This window comes from Silurus meridionalis, chromosome 7 (genome assembly GCF_014805685.1).
Source record: "Silurus meridionalis isolate SWU-2019-XX chromosome 7, ASM1480568v1, whole genome shotgun sequence".
NCBI classification, from domain to species: domain Eukaryota; kingdom Metazoa; phylum Chordata; class Actinopteri; order Siluriformes; family Siluridae; genus Silurus; species Silurus meridionalis.
This window is the reverse complement of record NC_060890.1, coordinates 18,373,886-18,398,980: the sequence shown is the minus strand read 5'-3', so window position 1 is coordinate 18,398,980 and position 25,095 is coordinate 18,373,886. Positions and strand designations below refer to the sequence as shown.

The 25,095-nt window shown below is 36.7% G+C and overlaps 2 protein-coding genes across 4 annotated transcripts in view; both read left to right on the top strand.

Annotated features, from left to right (window-relative positions):
• Positions 1–5,070: 5,070 nt before the first annotated feature.
• Positions 5,071–18,215, top strand: ldb3b (LIM domain binding 3b). 2 transcript variants are annotated; one of them, XM_046852902.1, is made up of 10 exons: positions 5,071–5,127; positions 5,343–5,561; positions 9,648–9,799; positions 11,576–11,651; positions 13,308–13,330; positions 14,515–14,715; positions 15,529–15,555; positions 17,280–17,446; positions 17,559–17,595; positions 17,699–18,215. In XM_046852902.1, exons 2-10 carry the CDS (start codon positions 5,466–5,468, stop codon positions 17,793–17,795), a joined length of 876 nt encoding a protein of 291 aa, XP_046708858.1. In that variant the 5' UTR covers positions 5,071–5,127; positions 5,343–5,465; the 3' UTR covers positions 17,796–18,215. The 2 variants fall into 2 exon arrangements, with proteins under 2 accessions (XP_046708858.1, XP_046708859.1); XM_046852903.1 differs by lacking the exon at positions 5,071–5,127 and adding an exon at positions 5,132–5,149.
• Positions 18,216–21,313: 3,098 nt separating this feature from the next.
• bmpr1ab (bone morphogenetic protein receptor, type IAb) overlaps positions 21,314–25,095 on the top strand; it is a 30,372-nt gene continuing 26,590 nt past the window's right edge. For both annotated transcript variants that reach the window (XM_046853679.1, XM_046853677.1), the window contains exon 1: positions 21,314–21,572. The gene's annotated coding sequence lies outside the window, so the exon portion shown is untranslated. The remainder of the gene's footprint in view (positions 21,573–25,095) is intronic.

Below are 25,095 nucleotides of genomic sequence, written 5' to 3'. Positions count from 1 at the left end.
CATCTGTTTCCTTTATCTGTCTTGTGTTGATTATCATTTTACCCCTCTATCTCCTCACTTTATTTTATACTACAAATCATAGGTTTGCACAGACTTGCTCATATTGCACCTTTTAATGCAACAGTATTGCAACCTTAACAAAGTTAATTGTTTATTAACACTGAGCTTCCCCTTGTACCACTTAAACAACTCTGACCCAAGTGTGCTGTTGTATCTGGCAAGATGTTAGATTCTTAAATTATTGTAAGTTGCCAGGTGGGTCCTCCATCGATTGGACTTGTTTATTCAGCACATCCCAGAGATGCTCAATCAGATTAAAAACAGGAATCTGGAACCCATTTTAACACCCTGAACCTTTGTCATGTTCCTCAAACCTTTTGTTAACAATTACTGCAGAGTGGCAGGGAGTATTATTCTGCTGAGAGTGTATCCTAGTACCATCTCTTCCCCAGTTAAGTGATGCACATTCTCCCAGCTATCCACCTGCTCTAAAAGAAAATGTGATTGATCAGATCAAGCCATATTCTTCCACTGCATCATGATCCAGTTCTAATGCTTACATGCCCATTATAAGTACCTTTGGTAGTGGACAAGGGTCATGGGAAACTTGGACTGGACTACATAGCCCCAAACACAGCAAGCTGTAATGCACTATACATTTTGACACCTTTCTATTTTAGCCAGCATTAACAATTTTGGCAATTTGTGCTAGCTCTATTGTGGGATCTAGCCAGATAGCCCCACTTATATCAGTGAGCCTGAAAGATCACTAATTGTTCTTTTTAGACAACTTTTAGTAGGGAATAAACTTTGCAAATTGGGACACCCCAAAAGACCAGATTTTATTTCAGATGCTGTTTATTTCCTATCTAATCTATCCCACCATTTCACAGATGCCATTGTAACAAGTTAAGCAAATGTTATTCATGTCACTCGTCACTGGTTTTAATGTTATGGCTGATGGATGTATAGTACAGATTCTGAATAAATCCATGTCTTATTGAATTTTAATGATTTTATAGTTTAGATTTTCAACACTATTCCTGGTGAAACCTTGAACATTCTTGGGTTCTTCTCAACCAGCTTCATTATTCTGGTTTGCTATCAAAGTATGGTTTCTGTCTGTGAAACACTGTCTTTTTGGTTTTGAAGCATTTGGCTGAATCTGAAGAGATAATAAAGCCCTATACCCTTATTATTCATCCTGCTGCTTTTTTTCTTAATGATTATGTCATCAAAACCTTTTCTTCTCTTTTTTTCATCATTTTGTAACAGTGTATAATCTTCAAATAAATTGTTTTTAACAATGTATCAAATAGTTAATTTGGCAAACCTATATATCTACATATACCTATATCAAACCTACTGATAAAAGCTTGGAGATGTAATGTTTTGGTGTATTTTGTTGCTTTAATTTATCTTCCTGAACAGTGTGTCATAGATGATTAAAAGAATGGATTGTGTTTGTAGTAACTTTTATTTATTTATTGTCTGTGAATATATTTGTGTAGATCATTAAGTTAATCTAAATACTTAAGTAATTTATTATTGTTTCCAGAACATAAATATGAAATGTGACTTTTTCTTTGAATTTTTCATTGTAGACAAATTAATTAATAATCCAGAAAGTTCTCTCAGCTGTTGCAATTAATCGACTAGTCTGAATCTAATTCCTCTCTGAGTCTTGTGTATGTTTCTCTCACAATACCCACAACTCAACAGTTAATTTTTGTTTGTATAATTTTACTTTTGCATCCTAGATTACATGGTATAACTATACATGTATTGAAGAAATTATATTTATTTTAAGTGTAAATCTGATACAATGTTATTTAAGGTTGAAATTGTTTGTGTTGTATATACTTTATTAAACAAACCTTATTCAGCACTGTAAATGTGTGATCTGGCTTTTCAATATATTATGAGGGAAGTTTTCAAATTACATTTACAAAGGGTCGTATAGCCAATATACATATCATTATTTGGTTATTAGGTCGCTTTTACTGTCAAATTGGTTTCTTACAATAACCAGTGTTCTATTGGGAATGGACCGAGATGACTTTGCTCTGACAATCTCAAACGGTTGTTTTGCTCCACACTTAAGTGGGATTACTGTGTACTTACCTGCCCCAAAAATCCTCTCCAAAACAACATGCAAGTGTGCTTAGTTCAAACTACAGACAATTTTGCTATTTCAAAGCAAAGACTGAAGTGCCTCTACATAGTTCTGTCTATTTGTTTAATTAGTTTCTGATCTTCAAACTGCTTTTCAAACTGCTTGAGTTGCTGGTTCTGCTGGTTAGATGGAAAGAAAAACCTGGAGCCACAATGCCAGATAAGACCCCTGAATTAATTAATATATTCTAATGAGTTCTGAAGAGTAGACAACACACTTAATAACACCTTAAACACAAAACAAAACAGTTGCTTTGTCTGCTCTTTTCGGTGTCTTTATTATTGTGCTCCCTCTACATATGTGCGTCCTACAGTTCACATTATATTTATAATTTGATTAAATCCAGAAATTATGGCAACAGCACAGTTTTGCTGATTGGACACACTTCTGTGACTCTCAGGTCTAACCGTGATTAAGTGAAATATTTAATTGACTAAAAATTGTACTCAAGAAACAGATTCCATGTCTTTTTACCCACAGTCACTATCAGTGGAATCTTCTTCTTTCGGCTTCTCCAATTAGAGGTCGCCATAGCGGATCATCCGTCTCCATACCCCTCTGTCCTCTACATCTGCCTCTTTCAAATCAACTACCCTCATGTCTTCCCTCACCACATCCATTAACCGCATCCTTGGCCTTCCTCTTTTCATTAATTTATTACATATACATTATAACACAGTGAAATTCTTTTGTTTGCATATCCCAACTTGTTTAGAAGCTGGGGCACAGAGGGTCAGCTTGGCAATAGCTTCTATAAGGGCCCAAGAGTGTCAGCTTGGCAATACCAGGGCTTGAACCCCTGACCTTACGATCAGTAACCCAGTGCCTTAACCACTGAGCTACCACTCTCCATCAGTATGTGTAAGTCTTGAATTTTATGTGGCCTCCACTTGAAGAAAATATTTACATTTTGTGCGATATATCTGATTTTGATGCTTCTTCCTCCTTGATGATTCACTGCAGAATTGTCTGATTGACATTTTGCTTTAGTTACCTTAAATCTGTCATGCTTTCCAGTGCAAAAATTTCCTGTGCAACCCCAATTCCAAAAAAGTTGGGATGCTATGTAAAATGTAAATAAAAACAGACTGCAACGATTTGCAAATAACATAAACCCAAATTTGATTCACACTAGAACATAGGAAACATATAAAATGTTTAAATTGTGAAAATGTACCATTTGAACAAAAAAAAATAAGGTTTTAGAACTTTTAGAACTGATTGCAGCAATTAAAAGTTGGGGCAGAGGCAACAAAAGGCTGGAAAAGTAAGTGCCACTAACAGGGAAGAGCTGGAAGAACATTTCGCAAATAATTAGGTTGATTGGCAACAGGTAAGTAAAATGATTTAGTGTTAATAAATAAATAAACAAACAAACAAACAAATAAATAAATAAATAAAAAGAGAGAATCTTGAGAGTCAAAATCTCACAGAAGTAAAGAAAGGCAGAGTTTCACCAAACTGTGATTTGCAAACATTTTTAATTATATTTTTCTTAAAATGTTAAATTTCTTCAGGTTAAATGTTGTGAATATAATTTGTGTTTATAAGAGTTGCAAACATTGCATTCTGTTTTTTTTTGTGACATTTTACACTGTGTCCCAACCTTTTTTGGAATAGGGATTGTACAACTTTTGAAGCATCTATCTTTTCATATTTAAGCAGAAAAGCCATTGGTTCCTTCCAACTGTCTAAAAACATACACGCAAGTATGAGTGTATAAATAAATGTATAAAGCAGTGTTTGTAAGCAGGACTACTGAGTCACATTCAGCAATACAGACTTCAATTAGACAATTAACTCTTATACTGCATTGCCAAACTTTAGTCACCCCACTGTAATCTATAATGGCTAACACTACACAGCTACAGCACCTAGCATAAGAATTCATCTTTAGTGAAATATTCCATATATTATAACCAAGCTGAAAAGGAAACGCACTTTGGAGGAATGTCACTATTACACTGCATGAAAATTCTAACTATAATTACTGTCAAAAACTGGAAACAGATTTTGCAATTTATTACTTTGCTAACCCAAATAGTCTTGTCCAAAGCTATTTTTAAAAATTACAAAATGTAATATTTCTTTACATTACTACTCACCGCTGCGGCCCGGGTTCATTTCCCAGTCAGGGAACCTAACCCAGCCATTAGGGTTGCACAAGCTACTGCACTTTTAGTGCTGGTTCCAAGCCCGAATAAATGGGAAGGGGTTGCGTTAGGAAGGGCATCCAGCGTAAAAACGTGCCAAATTGAACATACAGATCATGAATACGGATGATCCACTGTGGCGACCCTGAATGAGAGAAGCCGAAAGAAAGTTTTACTAAAGCATATGGTGTGGCTTGTTGAATCAATTAAGTTCTATTGTCAGAAACTGTAGTCTTTGTGTTTTTTTAATAATAATATTTTAATTACATAATCAGCCAAAATCAACTAATGTGTTAAAGCAGCCGATGAGACCTTCTGTTGCTACTAGCATTGTTTAATGAACCGGTCTTCAGTTAATCAGCTGTGAAAAGTAACAGTGTGTAATACTGAAAGCAACACTGAATGTGGAGCCCTAAGAGTGGGATAATTTGACACTGTCAAAGGGGAATAGCTGGCCCATGTATAAATATAGAATAACTAGATAAACTAGAAAACTATTTGGAGACAGTTTATTGCCAACCACATCCCATCCCACTTCAATCAACAAATTGCTTTTTCTTGTTTGTAAGTTTCTTCCCACCACTCTGTGGTGCACTTTCCTCACTAAATGGCCACACTGGCAGAGAAAAAAAAAAAGTGTTGGCCTAAGAAGAGGCTATATTCGCCCTGTGAATCATAGGGGCTTGGTATCTCAGGGTGTCTCCTTACACACCAAATACGGACCCTGAGGACATGAGTGCTATCGCTTTTTGCAGTGGATGGCTATTCTTAGGCTGTCTGTCCAGGCCATCCGTACAGGCAAGATCTCTGCTCTATCTGGGTTTCAACAGTTTTTTTTCTCACTTATTTTGATTATGTAGTCAAGGCTGCACTTGATAATCAGATTTTGCTCTAATGCAGGAAGAGATGGGTTAAGGGTTCTGCGTTATGAGTTGTTTCCTGTCTGCACAGATGTTTGTTGACTGGCTATGTGCTGTCCCACTCATTCCTGTGTTGTTGTTATTGTGTTCTAGAGGCTCCTCTGTGCCTGCCCATCCCCGGGTGTTTGTCCTGACTGCAGAGTGAAGAGCTAGCAAAGGAAAAGACAGGAGATACTTGTCCCAAGGCGAGGCTTTCAATCTAAACGCTCCCTCAAAATGAGCAATTACACAATAACTCTGGCTGGACCTGCACCATGGGGCTTTAGACTGCAGGGGGGCAAAGACTTCAACATGCCTCTTACAATCTCAAGGGTAAGACTGGATTTAATCTTTTTTACATACATATATATTTTAATGATCTCTTTATTAACCTGCCATTCTAATTGGCATAAAAAAAACTGAACCACATTTTTGTCACATCTTGATGTCAAAATACCACATTTAGTATTTCATGTTTTACAGAATATAATATGAAAGCACAAATGTGCTACATACACATCAGACAGGATTACATAACTATGCAGTACAGCTGTTATGCCTTACTGACATTATGTATCCAGTGTAGGGTCTAAGAGCGGTAAGAAGCACCACTGAGTTAAAGCTCTATGAATAGGTCAGGTGTGGCTGACAAAATGGGCATGTGCAAATGTAGCTTTGGCTAGCTGAGAAGAGCATTGAAGCTTCGATATAAACCTTTTGGTCAAACATTGCATTCGGTTTCATGCTTATGTCATCCATTAGGGCCTTGTGTTTCATCAGCTTGTGTGGCAAAATGAAACATGCTCTCTTCAACTGCCAACAGACAGAAAAATTGGCTTAATTGTCATGAGAAGTTTTATAATCTTGTATAATCCTGTATGACACTAACAGCACAAAGAAAAAAAATTGTCTTGGCAACACCAAACTCCCAACGCCATATTTATGTTAGTTAGATAGACGTAAATTTTCCTTCTGCTGCTCGGAGAGCCTTCTGTGAACTATAATATGTTTCACAGAAAGACAATTTAGACCTTGTTAATGAAACACGACAGAGCTTGTTTTAAATCAGGGTTAGTAACCGCTTAAATAGCTTCTGTCTTTTTTTAGCATGCAGGAATGTGTGGTTTCATGGCACCGACATGGGGAAGAAATGAAGTATATTAAGGGAGGTGAGCTGGTGTAATCGCTAAGTGCTAGTGTGAAAAGGACACATGTCATGAAAGACATTCTGAACTGTGTACGTGCTTAACAATGCCACTCTACGTCATTTAATTGAGCAGGAGCTGTGCGGTGTGTTTCTCCTCCTAATCCTCCTACTTCTTAAATTCTGTAAAGCTGCTTTAAGACAATGTCTATTGTGAAAAAGCTCTAAAGAAATAGACTTGACTTTATTTTACTATTGGATTTATAGGCTTTTTTTCTTTTCACATGCTACTTTTGAGAGCATGCCTGAAAACAAAGTATTTTTAAAATATATTCCTTGTCCCAATTTGTCTGAAGCAAAGCTAGTGTACAAAAGTACAAAAGTAATAAAGCATAAGCTACTATTAATATACCATGATGTAACTGCATCCTTGCCCTTAGGAATGGTGTGTAACTTTAACTGACTACTGCCCAAACTTTTTTCATTAAGCTTTAAACATCTATAATAGATATTATAATGCAGTTTTGGGCTTAAAAACACAGTTTTAAGGGAAATCTATTGAATGCTACTTACATAATCTGGAAAACACAATTGCTGGTTTGTCAGTAAGTGTAGGCAAATCCATTGGCCTGCTTTAAGAGGAGCTGTATCTCGGAGGTTTTATATTGTAAGGTAAATAGGTTCATCCTAATTACTTTTGAAATGTATATTCAATGGAGGTGTACATTGACACTTATACCTATTGCACATGCTACACACTCGGATTTCCACCTGCTGTACTACACATGGGCTGAGGCTTGCATAAGATTGCTAATGACAATTTCTGTCGAGAATACAAACCTGATACATGTTCATATATTTGTTTATTTCCAGTATGACACATCATACAACGTATAAGCTATCATGAAATTTTAGTCAGATAGAGATTGGAGAAAATAAACATGATGGCAGCACAGATTTTAATTGCCTGTTGCTAATAAATGCATTATTGTCCAACCTTAAACATGTTCCGCAAGAGGTTCTGTTTGGGTTTTCCTTGTAGTTTTTAAATGTGCTAAACATTTATTGTAATATTGCCAAAAGTTTCATTGACTCTGGTTTGTTCTCTGCAGTCACAAAGTCTTTTGCCTGTTATGTACAATAATGAAACCTGAGACTGATCTTTTTTTTTTTTGCACAATTTCTTTTTCCTGAACTCTGGTTCCAGGCAGACTATGGATCGGCAAGTTATTTTTATATGTGGGCATATAAAAAGTGTATATGAAAAGATTATCCAAAATATGAGGCCTTTCAGGTGTTTAGGTCAGAAATTTTCATAACAGAAAAAAACATGCCGGATTTGCTGGCAAATACATTTTCAGTGGTGAATTAAAATTCTGAAATATTAGAAGTATCTGCTGTCTGTTTCTGACTATGTTTTAGTTGTTCTGGTATCCACCTTTAATTAAAAAGTGCCAAGAATTCTTGTAAATCTTACAAATTGTTAAATAAAAAGTTCTTAGAGGAGTATGTGCATTTTACAGGATTTTCATTGTCACATTTTTTTATCGTTGTCATTTCTTAAATTGCTTTGAAGAAACATAATCACTTGACATTTCTAAGACCAAAAAGAATTATTATTAAATCATTTTTCTCCCATACACACTATTGTCTACCTCGATAAGCATAACATTAAAATCACTGTAAGGAAACACAAATAACATTGATTATATTATTACAATAAAACCTTTGGTGTAATATGAGGCAGCTATGTACAGAAAGGTGTTGAAAACAGAGTCTGTGCAGCTTTAACAAGAGTTGAATTGGGAAAGCATGGCAACTTTGTCAGAGCATCTCCAAAATGAAAGGTCCTGTGGGTATTTCCTGGGATGCAGTGGTGATTATCTATCAAAAGTGATCCAAGGAAGGACAACCAGTGAACTGGCAATAGGGTCATGTGTACCCAAGACTCTGATGTGCATGGGGAGCAAAAGATAACCTATTTGTTCCAGACCCACAGAAGAATTATTAAGACACAGCTGGCTATGACTGAAAAGTTTGAGAGTGCTGCTTTGTAGCGACATGTTTACCCCTTTCCACTACTGAAAGTACCTACAATGGGACAGTGGACAAAACTGGACCATGGACCAGTGGATGAATGTGGTCTGTTTTAATGACTCATGTTTTAATTAATATCAAACATTCCTGACCTGGAGAAGTGTTGGTACCAGGATGCTCAGTTGAAAAAGGGCAAGCTGGTGAAGGCAGTGTTGACACAAATTGACACATGCCACCCACCTAAACACTGTTGCAGACCAAGTACACCTCCTCCATGCAAAGGTATTCTCTAATAGCAGTAGCCTCTTTTATCAGAATAATGCCACACCGCAAACACTGTTCAGTAATGTTTTTTGGAACATAACAGCATAATTGAGCATCTGTGAAATATGCTGTTTGGTAACAGAGTTCTACTCAGTCCAATAAGGAGCATCTCTAAAGAGGATTTCTACTAATTAGCTATGAGCTGTGTAGCTTTGGCTTTTATGCTGAAAATAATATTTATGTATCTTGCAGCAAGCACCGTGGGGGAATTTTGGACAATGCCCATCATTAATCTTTGCTATGTTATTTGTTCCAAAAAATAATAATAATGTCTTAGACCTTTCAAATGGCTTGCAGGTTAGAGGCAGTAAGCACAATGATTTAAAGAAGGATTGGTTTAACAGGTTGCAGCTGTGGTAAACCCATTGATAAATGATCCTGCACATTGTAAATATACTGGACGTAATTTTTTAGAAGTAGGGCATTCTTTTTTAATAGTGTTGAAGATCTACCAATAAATCACTCGATTCTTGTGTACCAAAAGCACATGTAATAATAAAGGATAAGTTTTTAGTCAGGAAATCTTTTATCAATTTTGGGTGATTGCTGGCAACTGGGTTACCTCAGAGTGTGTGTTGAGTAGCAGCAGCAGGTGGAAGACTACAGGAACACTGCGCAGGCTCGAATGGAGGTAGCAGGGTGCACTAAACAGCACTCTTTATTTTTAACACTTTAATGAGCTGCTTGTAAGCCAAGCTACCATGTCACAGCAGGATGGTGTTTCAGTCTTTAACAGAGAGTGAACATTTGAAAATGATTACAGAAAGCATGTAAAAAATGCCAAATCATATAAAAAAATATATATAAAAAAAATAGACATGTCATCGGTATTGAAATGGGAACAGGCTTCCTTGCACTCAGACCCACGTTGGAAATATTACAGATTGAATGTGACACTATGTGCTTGTTCACAGATTACACCGGGCAGCAAGGCAGCTAATGGAAACCTGGCCCAAGGTGACATCATCACAGCCATCGATGGGGTCAGCACTGAAGGCATGACCCACCTGGAGGCCCAGAACAAGATCAAAATAGCAACTAACAAATTGAGCCTCAGCATGCAAAAGTAACTATTCACACACACACACATGCACACACCTCCTTCTTTTCAATTGAGTACATGTTAAACAGGGACACCAGTAATCCATCATATCCACCTTTATTTTGATTACTTTGTTCTGCTGAGTGGATGCAAGTATTACAATTGCTGCAATTAAACACCTCCCATCTAGGAAACAAACACAGGCACAGATGACCTGGCACATTCCAGAAATGAAGAAAAGCACAAATGCTTCCAGTCAACTGGGTATAATTACAAAAATGCAGCCTTTTCAGTTTTTTTTTAAATAAGGATACAATCAGTTTTCAACAGTGAAGATTAAGCTTGACGATGCAACCGTCTGTGCTAAAGTAGAACGAAATGCTTGTTTGAATACCAGTGGTAATATTCTCTAAATATTTTTGCTGAGTATTCCTTCTTGATGGAAATCTTGTCATTGTATAACATTTTGAAAAAAAGAGATGTGTTAAAGTGCAGGTAGCATTTTTAATAGGAATTAACCCAAAATGTCCTTCCTCTCTTTCATAAGTGACAATAATCCAGCCCACTTTCTTAATGTTCTCCCATTTTTTCTCTTCTGCAAACATATTATTTTGTTGAGAGCATGTTCTGAATTTACAAACATTACAACTGACCTTAAGGACATAGACAACGAGCCAGAACATGACTATAAGGATTTTCATAAATCTAATGCGTTCACATTATACCATGAAAACTCTTGATAGACATTTTAATGATGCAAGCTCAGGTTTATTGCATTTTGACAAGACAAATAGGGACAATGCTGTCCTGAGGCATTTCAGGACTCTTGTAGAGAAATGAATTTTAAAAAAAACCTGTACGTTATGCACAAATACAGTCTGCCTACTTCTTATGTAAGAGACGGATATGGTAGAGTTGTTAGTTTATTTCTTTTTCATTGCGATGGATTACAACTAATACAAAATTTTCTACAACACAATATTACAAAATACACATTACACCCAATAAGATGTGAAACAAAATCCATCCAGGCATCGGCTTATCAGTCTGACCTCCTACTTTCAAAAGAGCAGCAAATGACAGATCAATAAGAGCCAGGCGAGGCAAAACTAAATCTGAACTGACCTCTGATCTGATTATGTTAGGAGAAAGGGCAAAATAAAGGTCGCAATGCTATTGTGAATGTTAAAATGTGTTAATAAAGAACCTTTACCATGAAGCTCTTGACCTACACACTTACAATAGCACAACAATCGCAACAGCTCCATTCCACACTAAGGCCTACAATCAGGACCACCTCCAGAAAGGAAATCTATAAAAAAAAGCAATCACTGCCTCGGCAGACTAAAAATTTAAGTAGACGGTTATCTGTGAAGCTGTTATCCATGAAATTGCCTGTTTGTGTCACAGACTATACATAAGCTTATGTAAGACTGATGTCCGTATTGCTTTGTGTGTTCAAGGTTACATGGTGGAGGCTCGTACCTTTAACATTCAATCTATCTATATAAATGTGCAAACACAGAGAATGACTTTGATCAACCACTATTTAAGCTATATCCACCTTTTTACTCGCAGTTTGATGTGTTTGCTATAAAAACCATTGGTCAACTGGGATGCATTATGAAGACTTCATAGAAAGTATTATAGAAAGGATTTTGCAGTTTCTTGGTTTAATAAGCTGTGTTTTATTTAACTGTAAAAAAAAAAAGAGACAGAGAGAGGCACAATCATTTGTGTTTTATTTCTTAAGTCTTGGCTTTTTGTTAATAATGAAATTAATTGTTTTGGCTCAATTAGGTCAAGACGTCCAGCCCCTGTGCCCACAGCTACGCCAAGAATGGACTCACCCATGCCAGTTATTCCTCACCAGAAGGTAATATTAATTACTCCTAGCACCAAAATACTAAATAAAAATACAAATCTATGCTACGCAGGTCTATGCAGAACTTTCTGTCCAGTTACTTTTGTCAGTTGTTTAGTCATTTATTTACTTTAGTCACATCTTCTTTTTAGTTCGTGTTACTCTCACTACATACTTCTTAGTAATGCATTAATCATGAAAGAAACTCATAACTCTCCGGTCTGCTCTGAAAAAAGGAAGACAAATATGTTGACAAATATAACACCTGTCTCTGCATACGTGTTTTTTACAGACTATGGGACAAAAATAACCCTTAGCCAGAGGTGTAACTGCCCTGTCGAGCCTGTGCTTTGCAGTGCATGGCTATGCAGTATGGTGCCTTTAATGGAACGCCATTCCAGGGGTAGTTAAAGTTACAACCCCGCAAGACGACTGGTTATATTTCCTCAACCAACACCACTGGCCTTAATTAACCTTATTACATTTGATAACATTCTAAAAGCACAGCACTGGGGAGGTGGCTGGGTGGCTTTTTGAAAAGCAATACTCAGAACATTCTGGTAATTGCTTTGGTACATTTGCAAGTGATCTCACAAGCCTTTTTTTTTGCCCAGCTGGTCCTCTTTATTTTCCTCGTGACTGGATTCTGAACAAATCCTGGTAGATCTGTTTCTCCATCTACAAACTATGTCTTTCAATTTTAATTTGCTTTTGTAATGATGTGCAATAGGTGCAGATATGTGCAGCTGACAAAGGTCTCACAAACACAGAAGCAGATGTCTATTTTCAGATACAAATGTCTCTCCCCTTTGTAATTTGTGCAAAGGTTTTTTCTAATTCTGGATGGGCCCAGAACATGCATGTGTTGTGTCCCAGGCCTGTCATAAAGGTGAGCCCTGAGCCATGAGGGATGTTCTCATCATTAATTTATAGAGGTGTGGAACTACAGACAAGCTTTTTCAATGAACCCAGAGTACCACAGCTTCTGTAACACTCTATTCCAAATACCAGCTCTTATTCTATCATGTATATGTGTTTATTTGCAGGGAACACAACTGGAAATCTTACAGCAACATTACATACCCATTTTACATTGTTCTTTTTAAATCGCAGGTTTATTTATATACTTTGGCTCAAGCTCATAATTTACTTCACATAATGCACTGAATACTGATAAAGCATTATGATATTACTGGTATTATCCTTTTCATTTACATGCCATATGTATGTTTTTGTGGTCACAATCCTGTATAGGATTTGAATATATGAATACGTATATGTAACCTGACTTGTTATTCTCAGAAGGCTTAGATCTCAGTGTTCCTGTTCTCTGGCTTTGTTGCGGGAACTTCTGTTGCAGTCAATCATTCTGTACCCATTAGCAAACTGGAATGTCACTCATATGAGACACATACACCAATAATAACCAATATATTCATCAAGTGACCAGGGAAAGAATGTTTGAATACATATGGGTTGGCAAGTGTGGTCAGATTACTGTTGCACTAGTTCCTGGAAAAAAAATGGATTAACATTTCTTCAGTGCTCTGTGAATTTTTTACTCTAGAGGGCATTAGATTATATTATGTAGCTTTACTTTTACAGCAAAGCTAAGACTGATTCCTCCTTTTCTCTCTATCCATGTCTTTTTTTTACACCTTTCTCCAGGTCATTGCCAACACAGCTGCCAAGTCAGTAAAATTCCTGAATGCAGAATTTGTGTGTGTGTGTGATTGAGTGTTCACAAGCATGCTTCTTTAACATTTTGACTCTACATTGCCTGATATTTACTTTAATCACAAAAAATCAGGTAAATCTCTCATAAGAAGTCTAAATGCAGACGAATTGAGAGGGAAGATTGGACGAGTTATGTGGCAGGTTTTATATCAAACCCTTAAGCAACAAGTACATTATTAAGAACACTATCCTGGGTAGGACTTTCCTTTGTTCTCAAAACAGCTTCAGTTCTTCTAAACTCATTGTCATGTTCATGAAACCATTTTGCTTTGTGTCATGGTGCATTATTGTGCAGCTTGTGGCCATGAATGAATGCACATTGTTTGGTATTAGTGATTGAGATCAAGTTTGCCAAGAAATCATTCCCCATACCGTTACAGCATCTCCACCAGCCTGGACTGCTAACACAAGTCAGGTTGGTTCCATGAATTCATACTTTTGGCACCAAATTATGATAATTATTTGCCTCAGCAGAAATTGAGAAAGATCAGACCAATCAATGTTTTTTCCGGTGTTCAACTGCCCAGCCTCAGACAGAAGTGGAATCGGATTTGGTCAGCTGCTGTTGTAGCCCATATGCTTTAAAGATTGATGCATTCTGAGTTACAGTAGCCTTCTCTCAGCTTCAACCAGTCCTGTCAACGGGACTAAAATCAAGCTGTCTGTCAACAACAATCATGCCATGGTCAAAATCACAAAGATTGCACTTCTTCCTTACTTTGATAGTGAACATCAGCGACCTGCATGCGCATGGTTTTAAGTATTGCACTGCCGACACATGATTAGCTGATTTGATAATCGCATAATTGAGTAGGTATACAGGTGTTCCTTATAAATTGTACATTGAGTGTATAAAGTGCATATGGCTCTACTATAAAGTTAAACTACTGTGAGATCTGAAATTCACAATAAATTCTGTATATCTTTTCTAATTGTTTGAAATTTTACTTTAATAATAATAATAATAATAATAATAATAATAATAATAATACTTGTGTGTGAGTTTGCTAATTCACATGATGATTTTAATGCTTAAAGACATAATAATAATAATAATAATAATAATAATAATAATAATAATAATAATAGGATAATATATGCTCTCTACACCTAAAATTGTATATATTTTCTCTCACAGCCAAGAGTATGTTCCAAGCTTCAACGCTATTGCACTGAAGGACTCTGCTCTGTCCACTCACAAGCCTATTGAGGTGAAGGGCCCAGGAGGCAAAGCCACTATCATCCATGCCCAGTACAACACTCCAATTAGCATGTACTCACAGGATGCCATCATGGATGCCATCGCCGGCCAGGCTCAGGCAAGAGGCAGCGATATGAGGCAAGTTTCCTCAGTAGCACTTTCAATCCATAGCTCTGAAATTGTTTTATCAGTTTGTCAGTATATTAGTACACCAACCAATTATAATAAGCACCAAATAAAAAAATATATTTGTGGAATCTGAATTGTGTTTCATGGTCAAGCCTAATTATTTTTTTTATTTTAAACCTAGCAAATTGAACAAAGACAAAATGTTTATTTTTTATTTTTTTATATGTACACTAGGGGGTGTTATTGGTCGTTTTTAGTTTTAAATATATGAGTGTTTACACCAATGAGGCATAACATTACCACCTGACTAATATTGTGTTGGTCACCCTTTTAATGCTAAAACACTCCTTACCATCCGAGCATTAACAGCATAAACTTTTCAGCAAGTTGAGCAAGTTGAGCTCTATTGGATCGGACCACACGGGTCAGCCTTCGCTCCCCACATGCATCAGTGAGCTTTGGACCACTTTTGATAGTTACTGACTACTGCAGACCAGAAACACGCCACAAGAGCTGCAGTTTTGGAGCTGCACTGACCCACTTGTCTAGACCCCTCGTCAAAATATTATCAAACTCAAATTATGTCATAATGTTATGTCTGATCTGTGTATATACAAGAAGTAATAAGTGGATAAGGTGTCAGACTGTCACACCGTGATGTATGTACCTCATCTCTTGTCTTCCTGCCTTTCCTTTTCACCCAATCATCAATCAACCATTCAACCTAACCACCACCACCCAACCTCATGTTATAATCATCAATGCTCCACCTTTTTTGTCCATGGCCCCATATCCCTCCTGTTGTCATCCTGTGATAATCAGTGGTGAAGATGCTGGATCTACACTGAGGTGAGTAGTCACAGTTCACCTCATACACGCAGTGTGTTCATCCCAAGGGTGCTGTCATCAGTTAAACTATATGGTTGCAAATTCTGTGTTATATCCTTTATCATTTTTATACACACATGAATAATGAACGAAGCAGGAAATGTCTACAGTCTGGGTTTAGTGGGTTCAGGCTTCCTTTTGGACTATAAATACTAAGGAATTTTCTGAGTACATCTGAGCACTGATATAACGTAACATCTAATGTGTCACGATAGGGACTGTAGACACGCGAGTTTGGCCTTTACAACAACTATCACATGTGTCAATGACATTAATTTGACCATTATTATTTTAAACATTTATGAAACAATATGATGACTGGGCCTTAATTTTTGGAAAGACTGAAGACTTTTTTTTTTATATTTGTGCATATTTTAGAACTGTTTGCATATGTATCACACACAAGACAAATTACTGACTCATCTGCATTTAGTAACATCCACCAAACTCCTTTAATGGTCACACACTGAGAATACTAGGAACATGCAATAACAACTAAATGATAAAAAGGAAAGGTAGAAAAGCATTGAACATGAAACAGCACATGAAAAATGTCTAAATCTAGAAACACATTCGACAAAACCTGGAATAAATGTTAAATAAGTGAGATGAAAAGAAAAAAATGGTGTGACATTAAAACAGATGAGGAAAAAAAGACTGAAATTGTACCCAGGTGATCATGCAAAATGCTGTTTTTGCAATTGTTAAATGTCTCATCTAAATAGTGTCAAAGCATTTGACTCAACAGTATACTCCATGGGTGTTCAACCGGGGGTCCGCGACCCCTAGGGGCTCCGCGGCGGTACTGCAGGGGGTCCGCTAATTAAATGTTGAATCACATAATAATAGGTAATATATAATATACAAAAAAAAATAAGCATGAGTAAAAGCATCAAAGATTAAAAAAAAATCTAAATATATTATAATTATTACAATAAAGTTCTCTAAAACTTAAAGCTGGTGTTAATGTAAATGTATAATTGTTCACCTGCCGGTAAAATTTAATGTTAAGTTCTATTAAAATGACAGCTAAAATTCATGTAAATATATAATAGTCCACCTGATAGTAAAAGGAAAATAAATAACAATTTTTTTTTAAAATATATGAAAATATACAGACAATGATGCATGTACAACAACATAGTTCAAATTTTCTAAACATAATATTACTAGCGTAATATGATTGGTTTCTATAAATATATTGTTTGATGTTTTATGATGTGTTTGACGCATTTTGTATCAGGGGTTCCCTGCTAATGTCTCTATCAACTAAGGAGTTCTTGACCTGAAAAACTCTGAAGACTCCTGGTATAATCCATTCAAATCCAGTAAAACTGCAGTAATCTATGCAAATTACATTATTTAAAGTCAATTAGGTTGAGATTTACATCTTTGTATGTGGAAATTTACATTCGCTCAGGAGCATAAGTAGAATATGAAGGTTTTTCTGAAATGGCAGGATTTTCACGAATACCAATTTACTTTCAATACACAAATTGGGAAACACATCCTCTCATATTAAGCAAAAGACAGTTAAAAATGCACAAGCATGCACCAGTACAGAACTATAAACCAGGCCTTGGTTGTAATTCAATTTTAATTTAAACGAATGAATAATTTGCTTGTGTGGATCTGATTTTTATTTTTTATTTTTCCTCCCTTCTCTGTTTGTTCTTGGGGAGCAGTTCTCTCCCTGTGAAAGATCCTCTGGTGGACAGTGCCTCTCCAGTATACCAAGCTGTGATAAAGTCAGAGGATAAGGAGAATCAGCTTTCTGAATGGGCTCGCCGTGCTGCTAACCTGCAGTCCAAGTCTTTCCGTATCCTCGCGCACATCACAGGGACCGAATACTGTGAGTTTCGACTGACTTTGCTCAGAGTGTCTCACTGCCTGAATGTATGCAATAACTGTATATAGTGAATCATTTCAGGCTTGCAAGCTCATTTGTCCTTGTTTGTTTACAGTGCAAGATCCAGATGAGGACGCTCTCAGGAAATCAAGGTAATTATATATAGTTTGTTGCTATCTGGTCAAGTTGGTTCTCAGTATAATAAAATGTTTTAAGTACTTTTCCTTTTTTTATATTCCACTCGACTCTTTCCAGGGAGAAGTTTGAATCAGAGGTAAAAGGCCCACGATTTGCCAAACTGAAAAACTGGCACCATGGCCTTTCTGCACAGATCCTGAATGTCCAAGAGTAAAAGCTTCCTTAAGCAAAGGGACAGGAAATACAAAGGAAAGCGACAACAAGGAGGTAGAAGACAAGATGAAAGAGAAAAAAAGATGGTAAAAGTGAAGAGTATTGTAGTGATGGCTTTGTGAGTTAATGCAGTAGATTCATATTTAAGATATAGTGCTCCCTTTACTGCTATGTGGTCATGTGTCATGTGTTTCGTGTGTCTTCCTGCCAATAAGATAATATATTACTTTACTTTATTTTTCTGCTGGCTGTTGATTCTAAATTAAAATGAATTACCTATGTACAAAGACAAAATCTTAGAGGAACTTAAATACGCGTATACAATGCATTGCACCGCCGGATATCCTGCGAAGATATTAATCAAATGTACTGTTATAAATGTGAATAAAACATTATTCTTTTATCCAAACCAACAAAACAAGTGTTTACTGTATTATTTCAGATTTGCCCATGTACCACTGTGTCACTGGAAGCATTGTCTTATTTAAACTTTAAAATGCCAGTGGAACATATCGTATGCAGTATTGTGTTAAAAACAAACAAAAAAAAAGAAGAAAGAAGCACATCTAAGAAAACCAAAAATGCTTTTAAAACAATGCAATTAAAAGATTTTAAATTGCTCATTTGATGTATAAGTGCTAACAAAGTCTGAGACCACACTTAAAAAAGAAACAAATTGTGAAAATTCCTAAATAAAAAGTAAAGAAAGAAAGAAAGAAAGAGAGAAAGAAATTGAAGTGAACCAAAAAATTGCATTTCTATATCACCCTTAAACATGAAACACATTTTTTGATATCGAAACCCCATTGTACAAAAATCTCCATTTTTTTTTTTTCATGAGTGTTTGCAAATGCAGCTTGCAAGGTTATGATTTAAATCCCAACACAGACCAAGCTGCAGTACTCTCACTCACTCATCTGCTGATTTGTGTAAATGAGATAAATGTAAGTAATTGTTAAATGAACGGACAAGTTTTTAAACAAAACTGATTAATTTAATCTAAATTTGATTAGCAGGTTTTAGTCTGTCAACTCAAGCACAGTAAAGGTAGCAGTACTCCACGCATAATCTGTAGACTGCAGTTGTGGTGTCCTGACAGGTTATTTTTATATATATATATATATATATATATATATATATATATATATATATATATATATATATGTGTGTGTGTGTGTGTGTGTGTGTGTGTGTGTGTGTGTGTGTGTGTGTGTGTGTGTGTATTTTTGTATATACAGGCTAAAATGTGCAAAGATAGATAGATAGATAGATAGATAGATAGATAGATAGATAGATAGATAGATAGATAGATAGATCATTAGTTTATTTTTTTGTTTGTTTATAATATGCATTCATTTATTCATGCATTCATTATTAAGCCATTTTTTATAGTTTGAAGTTCCAAGTGTAAGACTGAAATCTAACTAGCCAAGTTGTCTCATTTAAACCCCAATAAGCGGTATCTAAATTACGTGATCAGTTTAGACGCCAGACAGAATTCATCATTTTTTCAACTGCAGATCCTATTCAAACAAACAGCAAACAATATGACTTACCTTTTAATATTTCAGTATAAAGTTGAACTGCGTTAGCTATAATTGAAAAGCTCATTTTTAACATGAAGTAGGTGTTAGTTTTAGTTCCAACTCAGTCTACGCTTTTACCGTTATTGAATCAATTAGGCACTGATTGACGTCAGCAGGGGAGTCTACCTGGGGAAGTGGACTGTAGCTCTGCCTCTAGCACACGTTATAATATAGAGGCCGAAAAAGTATAATGAACGTCAGCACAGCAGGATGAAGCACTGACTCTCTGTGATGTGATGTTATTTATTAAAATATGTAGAGCAATTTAATAAAGTTGTAAATGAAGCGAGGGAGGCGGTCATCATTAGTGAACGTGCTGTACGGCCGGTAATGCAACTAGAGCTCACAGAACAGAATGAGTCAGCATAACACAGCACCCGAGCACTCACCCACCAAGACTCTATAGGGTTCGATTTAGTTCAGTATAATATTACTGCTGTCAGGCTGACATCCAACCTCATGTCCATTTCTTCTGGATGTAACACACTCACTTTTGTACAAAGTATTTAACCAAATGCAAACTACTACAGAAATGCAGGAGTGAAACTGTAGGCAGACTTGTTTGTAGCCTTGTTTGCAAATTTTTCTGCGAAAAATATAATGCAATTACAGTTAGAATTATAGCACTCTACTAAACTGTGTGGGGGTAGTTAATAAACTTCCTGATTAATGAATGTTAGCAATTGTCAGATCTGTCATTTTGGCATTAGGCCTACCAGAGATGTGCCGTCGGAAGATGCAGGTAAGGCAGTAATGAGGCAATGCCTCACCTGCTTTATTCCGATAAATGTAATGAAAAAGTCAAATCAAATGTGATTTTTTTTTTAAACCAACTTTTTCTCTCTGATCTGTGTTATAAATGCAATTTTTCTATTATAATTTTTACTGTCAAATTTGCAAAGTTCAGAGCAAAAGCCAAGCATTCTGCCTCACCTCATTTGTGTGAATATCACCAATATACTGTATGCAGGCCTTTATTTGCATGCAATCATCTTCCATAGTCTAGGTTGCACTTCACATATCTGTATAAAACATATTTAGGTTTGTTGCTAGTGAAAACCCTTGTCACATGGGGAGCCTAAGTACTGACACTCAAATAATACAGGTTAATCAAATGATAGGGAATGTAATAATTTAACCTCATTAGGAATCATAAATGTGTCATTTTGGCTGGCTGTCCAGTGCCTTGACTTTACTGCCTAGTCTACTGCAATTGATGGAACACATTTCTTTCGAAAAAAACCACAACATATAAGAAGCAAACAATCAAACAGAATCACTGTTTTGTTATAGTAGATCAGCAGCCCACAAGTCAAGTCAAGTTTATTTCTATAGCGCTTTTCACAACAGACATTGTCTCAAAGCAGCTGTGTTTTATGTTTCACAACCTTTTTAGCATCATGAACCAAGACAATTTCTCCACTACGATATAATTATACATAATATTATATGATTTAATTATAAATGTAATTATTGCATATATAATGCAAATGTAGCTCAACTCTCATATTACAGAATGGTTATTCTATATTATCTATGATTACCGTAACTCACAATAATATAGTGAGGGCTTAATTTATCGATGCATATAACAAAACTGCGACTGAAACGAGTGAGGGAAATTGGCATTGGTCCTGTTTTAAAAATGTGCGAAAGTCAATAAAATGGAAATAGAATCCTGTATTTTTAGATTTTTTTCTTTCTGTCTGTAATTTTAAAAGGTTACTATTCTTCCTGGTGTTTGGGGAGTTCTGAAGAGTTGGGGTTTAGAAAGAAATACTAATGATCTTAGCAGGGAGTCCACGAGATGGCGCAGGCAGCACTAGTTTTAAATAAAGTTCTCACTTTGTAACTCACATGTGCGCTACGGGATTTTTTAAGGCGTTTGTGACGCCTTTGGCTTTCCACAAGCCTGTCTGCTGCGCACTGATTGGAGGATTCGCCCAGCGCCGAGCTGCGCGAGCGGAATGTCTACGACTCCGGTTACTACTAACATAAAAACAACGCTGGAGACTCCGGGGCTCGCCTTCACCCCCCACACTAACCGGATAAACCCGCCTTTAACTCTTATTCCGGGACATTTATACGACTTTTTAAAAATATATATACCTTCACACTACCAACATACAGCCATCCTGTACCTGTTTGCTGTGGATGTATTACATATTGATGTGAATTTACATTAAATAGAGGTGAGTGGGTATTGGTTTTGTCCAGGGGAAAACATTATATTTGGTTATTTTGTAATAAATAGTATACATACTAAATAGGTATAAAATGTACATGGTTAATACTTGTGTTATTGCTTTAAATGGCGCCTGTCGGGGTTTAATTCTGCGTGTTGGTGAAATGCACATAAAGCCGATGCGCTCTGCATTGTACTAGACTACTAGCGTTCTAAATAGATTTGTGCCCTATTTAGGGATAGGTGAAGGCAGAGTGCCGGGTTCTATTTACACTATGTAGTAAGCGAGTATGCGGATTGGCACGTAGCCCTGCCTTCATTGCTACAGTCTTTTTTCTGTTCCTTTTATGTGTAAATATTTTTGAACTCTCACGTATTAAAAGTAACAGTTCCTTTTGGTTCTCCGCACAAACCAATTTTTAAGCTTTTTTTCGTGTTTACTCTATTAATTGTTATTATATTAAGAGTGTTTTTGATGCATCTGTTACAAGTTCTAACCTGCAACGTGGAAATGTACCTTGCAGGCGTGTGTGTGTGTGTGTGTGTGTGTGTGACTAGGCTCCACACTACTTGTAGAAAACTTGGGCCTAGGCCTACTATACACTGCTTTGCTTTGTTTAAAATGTGTGTTTTAGAGTATATGTATGGCTTCTATTTTCCAAAAGCAAAGCTTGACATGTTCAGTGGAGCCATTCGGATCAATAAGTATCAGATATTGACATCATCTGGACGTCTGTCTACCAAATCATGATGAGAACCTTCTAGAGGACTGCATCATTAAGTCTCTGAGTGTACCACCATGGCCCCCAGGACATTGTAGTCAGCCTGGTGTGTTTGTACGCACGCTGCTTGGAAAGTAAATTGGTCTGCTTCAAGGCCTTTTTTTTACTTTTCAGTAAATCTGTGCAATGTTGTCCTTCCAGCCATGAAAAAGTGACCTGACTTATTACCAGTGGACTTCTGTATATAAATAGTATTCGAGATAAAGTTCTCGAGAAATCCACGGACAGTTAGAGTGGGCAGTTTGGACTTCTCGTGCTCAAGGAAAAAGCAGAAAAACACTGAGGGGAAAATTAGAAGCTTGAAGTGGGCTGTGCTTGCATCCTAGCTTTGCTAAGAAAATCTTTTTTTTTCTTCTTCTTTTTTTCTCCTCGCTTCTCTTTTAGTGCCAGTCTTCAGGAACACAACTGGGCCGATATTTTAGTGCCTGTGGTTTATTCTGCCTGTCTCGGTGCAGCGAATATAAATAGACTTGCGAGTAAACACTGGGCATTTTAAGCTTCTTAGTTGTGGAAGTCGTGCTTTAGTTAATCAGGATAAGTTGTAAGCTTTGTAGCTGTAATAAATATTGAGCCTAATTTTGTCGTAGTGTGTTTAATATGCAGATTCTCAACAGTGTCTGATGGAATGCATGATACAGATGTGTAATATGTGTTTTTCGTGGGTAAAGATTGTATCTGTTTCTATAGGCATGCATATGTGTCTATCATATCGTATTTGAACTGTGACTTTAACTCTCACCTCCCTGTTGGGTTTTTTTCTTTTTTCTTTTTTTTTTTTTTAAGATTTTATCACCACTGTGAGTGTACGGTTAAGAATTTGTCAAGCTGTCTGCCCTCCAAATCACTATCATCGGGGACGTCATAGTGTGTAAACCGAAAGCATCTATCCCGGGGTAATTGTGTGAATTTCCCCTCCTTTACCTCCCCATCAGTTTACTGGGGTTTTGATTTTCATCAAGAGTTCACTTACACTTTATGCAGCCTCTATACCTGCTCTTACCTGTTTTTTTATTTTATTTATTTATTTATTTTTGCCAGAGCAAAAAAAACGAAATCACCAGAGGTTTATTTAATGCACTATTCACATATTAGGCTTGGTATTCAAATGCGTACAATAATCTTCAGGATATTTATTGGAGGTAAACTAGATAATAACTCCCAAGAGCTCATTCATAAATCCATCTTTTATAAGGATTGTGTGTGGGATGGAAAAAAAGGAATCTCCTCTCTATGCCTCATGCCCTCTCGTTTTGAAAGCCACTGATTTAGATGACTTAGAAAGCTAATCTTTTGTTTGCTCTAGATTTTGAGTACAAAAATCTTCCGTGCTGTTTTTTTTTCCCTCCTCTAACAGTTTCATTCACTGTGTGATGTGAAACTGTTTTCTCCCATGAAAATAGCTGCTTTGTTCTAATAGCACTTAATGTGGTGGTGGGGCTGCTATAACTAGGAAACTTGTGGGAAGATCGCACTGCTGATAGGGTCCCAGTGTGTTTCAGATACATGTGATTTGCCCTCAAGAAAGCTTATACAGTTCAAACTCGGTACTCTTAACACCTTTGTAAGTGTATGCGAATTGCATGATAAGATTTTGCATGAATTTGCTCGAACCTATTTTCTTCTGACTGAATTCCTGAGGAAAAAGTTTCCCGTTTACCTCATTTTTTACAGCCTAGGCTGTGTTTTTGACCCCTCAAGCTTTCACCAGGAAGAGTGTAATGCTGCTTTGGGGGTTGGGGATTTTGGAGGCAAGCACAAGAGTCAGATTACTGCCTCAATCTATGTGCTATGAGCTGAAGGACAGGAGAAAGCAATATTCTCGTTTCACTTAAACAGAGCTGTGTATAATCTTTCAGTAGTCTTGTTTATGCTATTTTCTTTACTTGCTTACAATTAACCACTTAGGAATGTATTGCCATTTGTAAGATGTAGCTGTATGTGTGTTTGTGTGTGTGCGTGCATGTCCACCATTCGCTTGCAGAGATTTTCCTTTGTACCCGGCCCTTGGCTGACACAAGACTTGGTTTTGAAAAGCCAAAGAAGGGCTACGGTAACTGCAATGAATGTAGGCGGAAACATTGTCTGGAGCGATCTTATCGCTCATCACAGCAATAGCCTACCTGTTTACTTCCCTTTTTACTGCTGAGCCAGGCATGCACTTCCTGGCTCGGCGACTTTTTTTCTCACTGAATGTTATCGGCAGATCTTAATGAGCACTGAGTCTACAAATGACTTGTGTGGGTCTGGCAACCAAAGAACACCTCTTTTCAGAAGCTCTGAGGTAAGAAGAGAAGGTAAAAAGAAAAAAGGAAAATGAGAAAGAAAGGAGGGCTGTTAAACTCAATAGCATTGTTTTGTTTTCACGGGTTGTCTTTAGATTATTCCCAGAATAGTTAGACTAGACTAGACTTACACAGTGTTACTTTGTCATTGCCTCAATTGCATGGTTAATGCAATGGTTTAGTCCGGGGTATTTGATTTCCTATACCTGCCTTTTTTTCCCCTCACCTAAGTGTTTTTAATGGTCATTCTATTGGCATGGGGGCTATCAACTATCGCACAGCAAGCTAATTCTTCAGCTTTCATGCTGCATTTTTATCAGAATATGTGCATGTAGGGTTTAACACTAGAGGACATTTCAGTCACAAACTTTTATTTTATCAGCACAAAGGAATTTGCTGGTTATGTGAGAGCAGGAGTATGTAAAAGTGCACACACTCACATTCTGAGCTGTGCTTGGACCCCAAC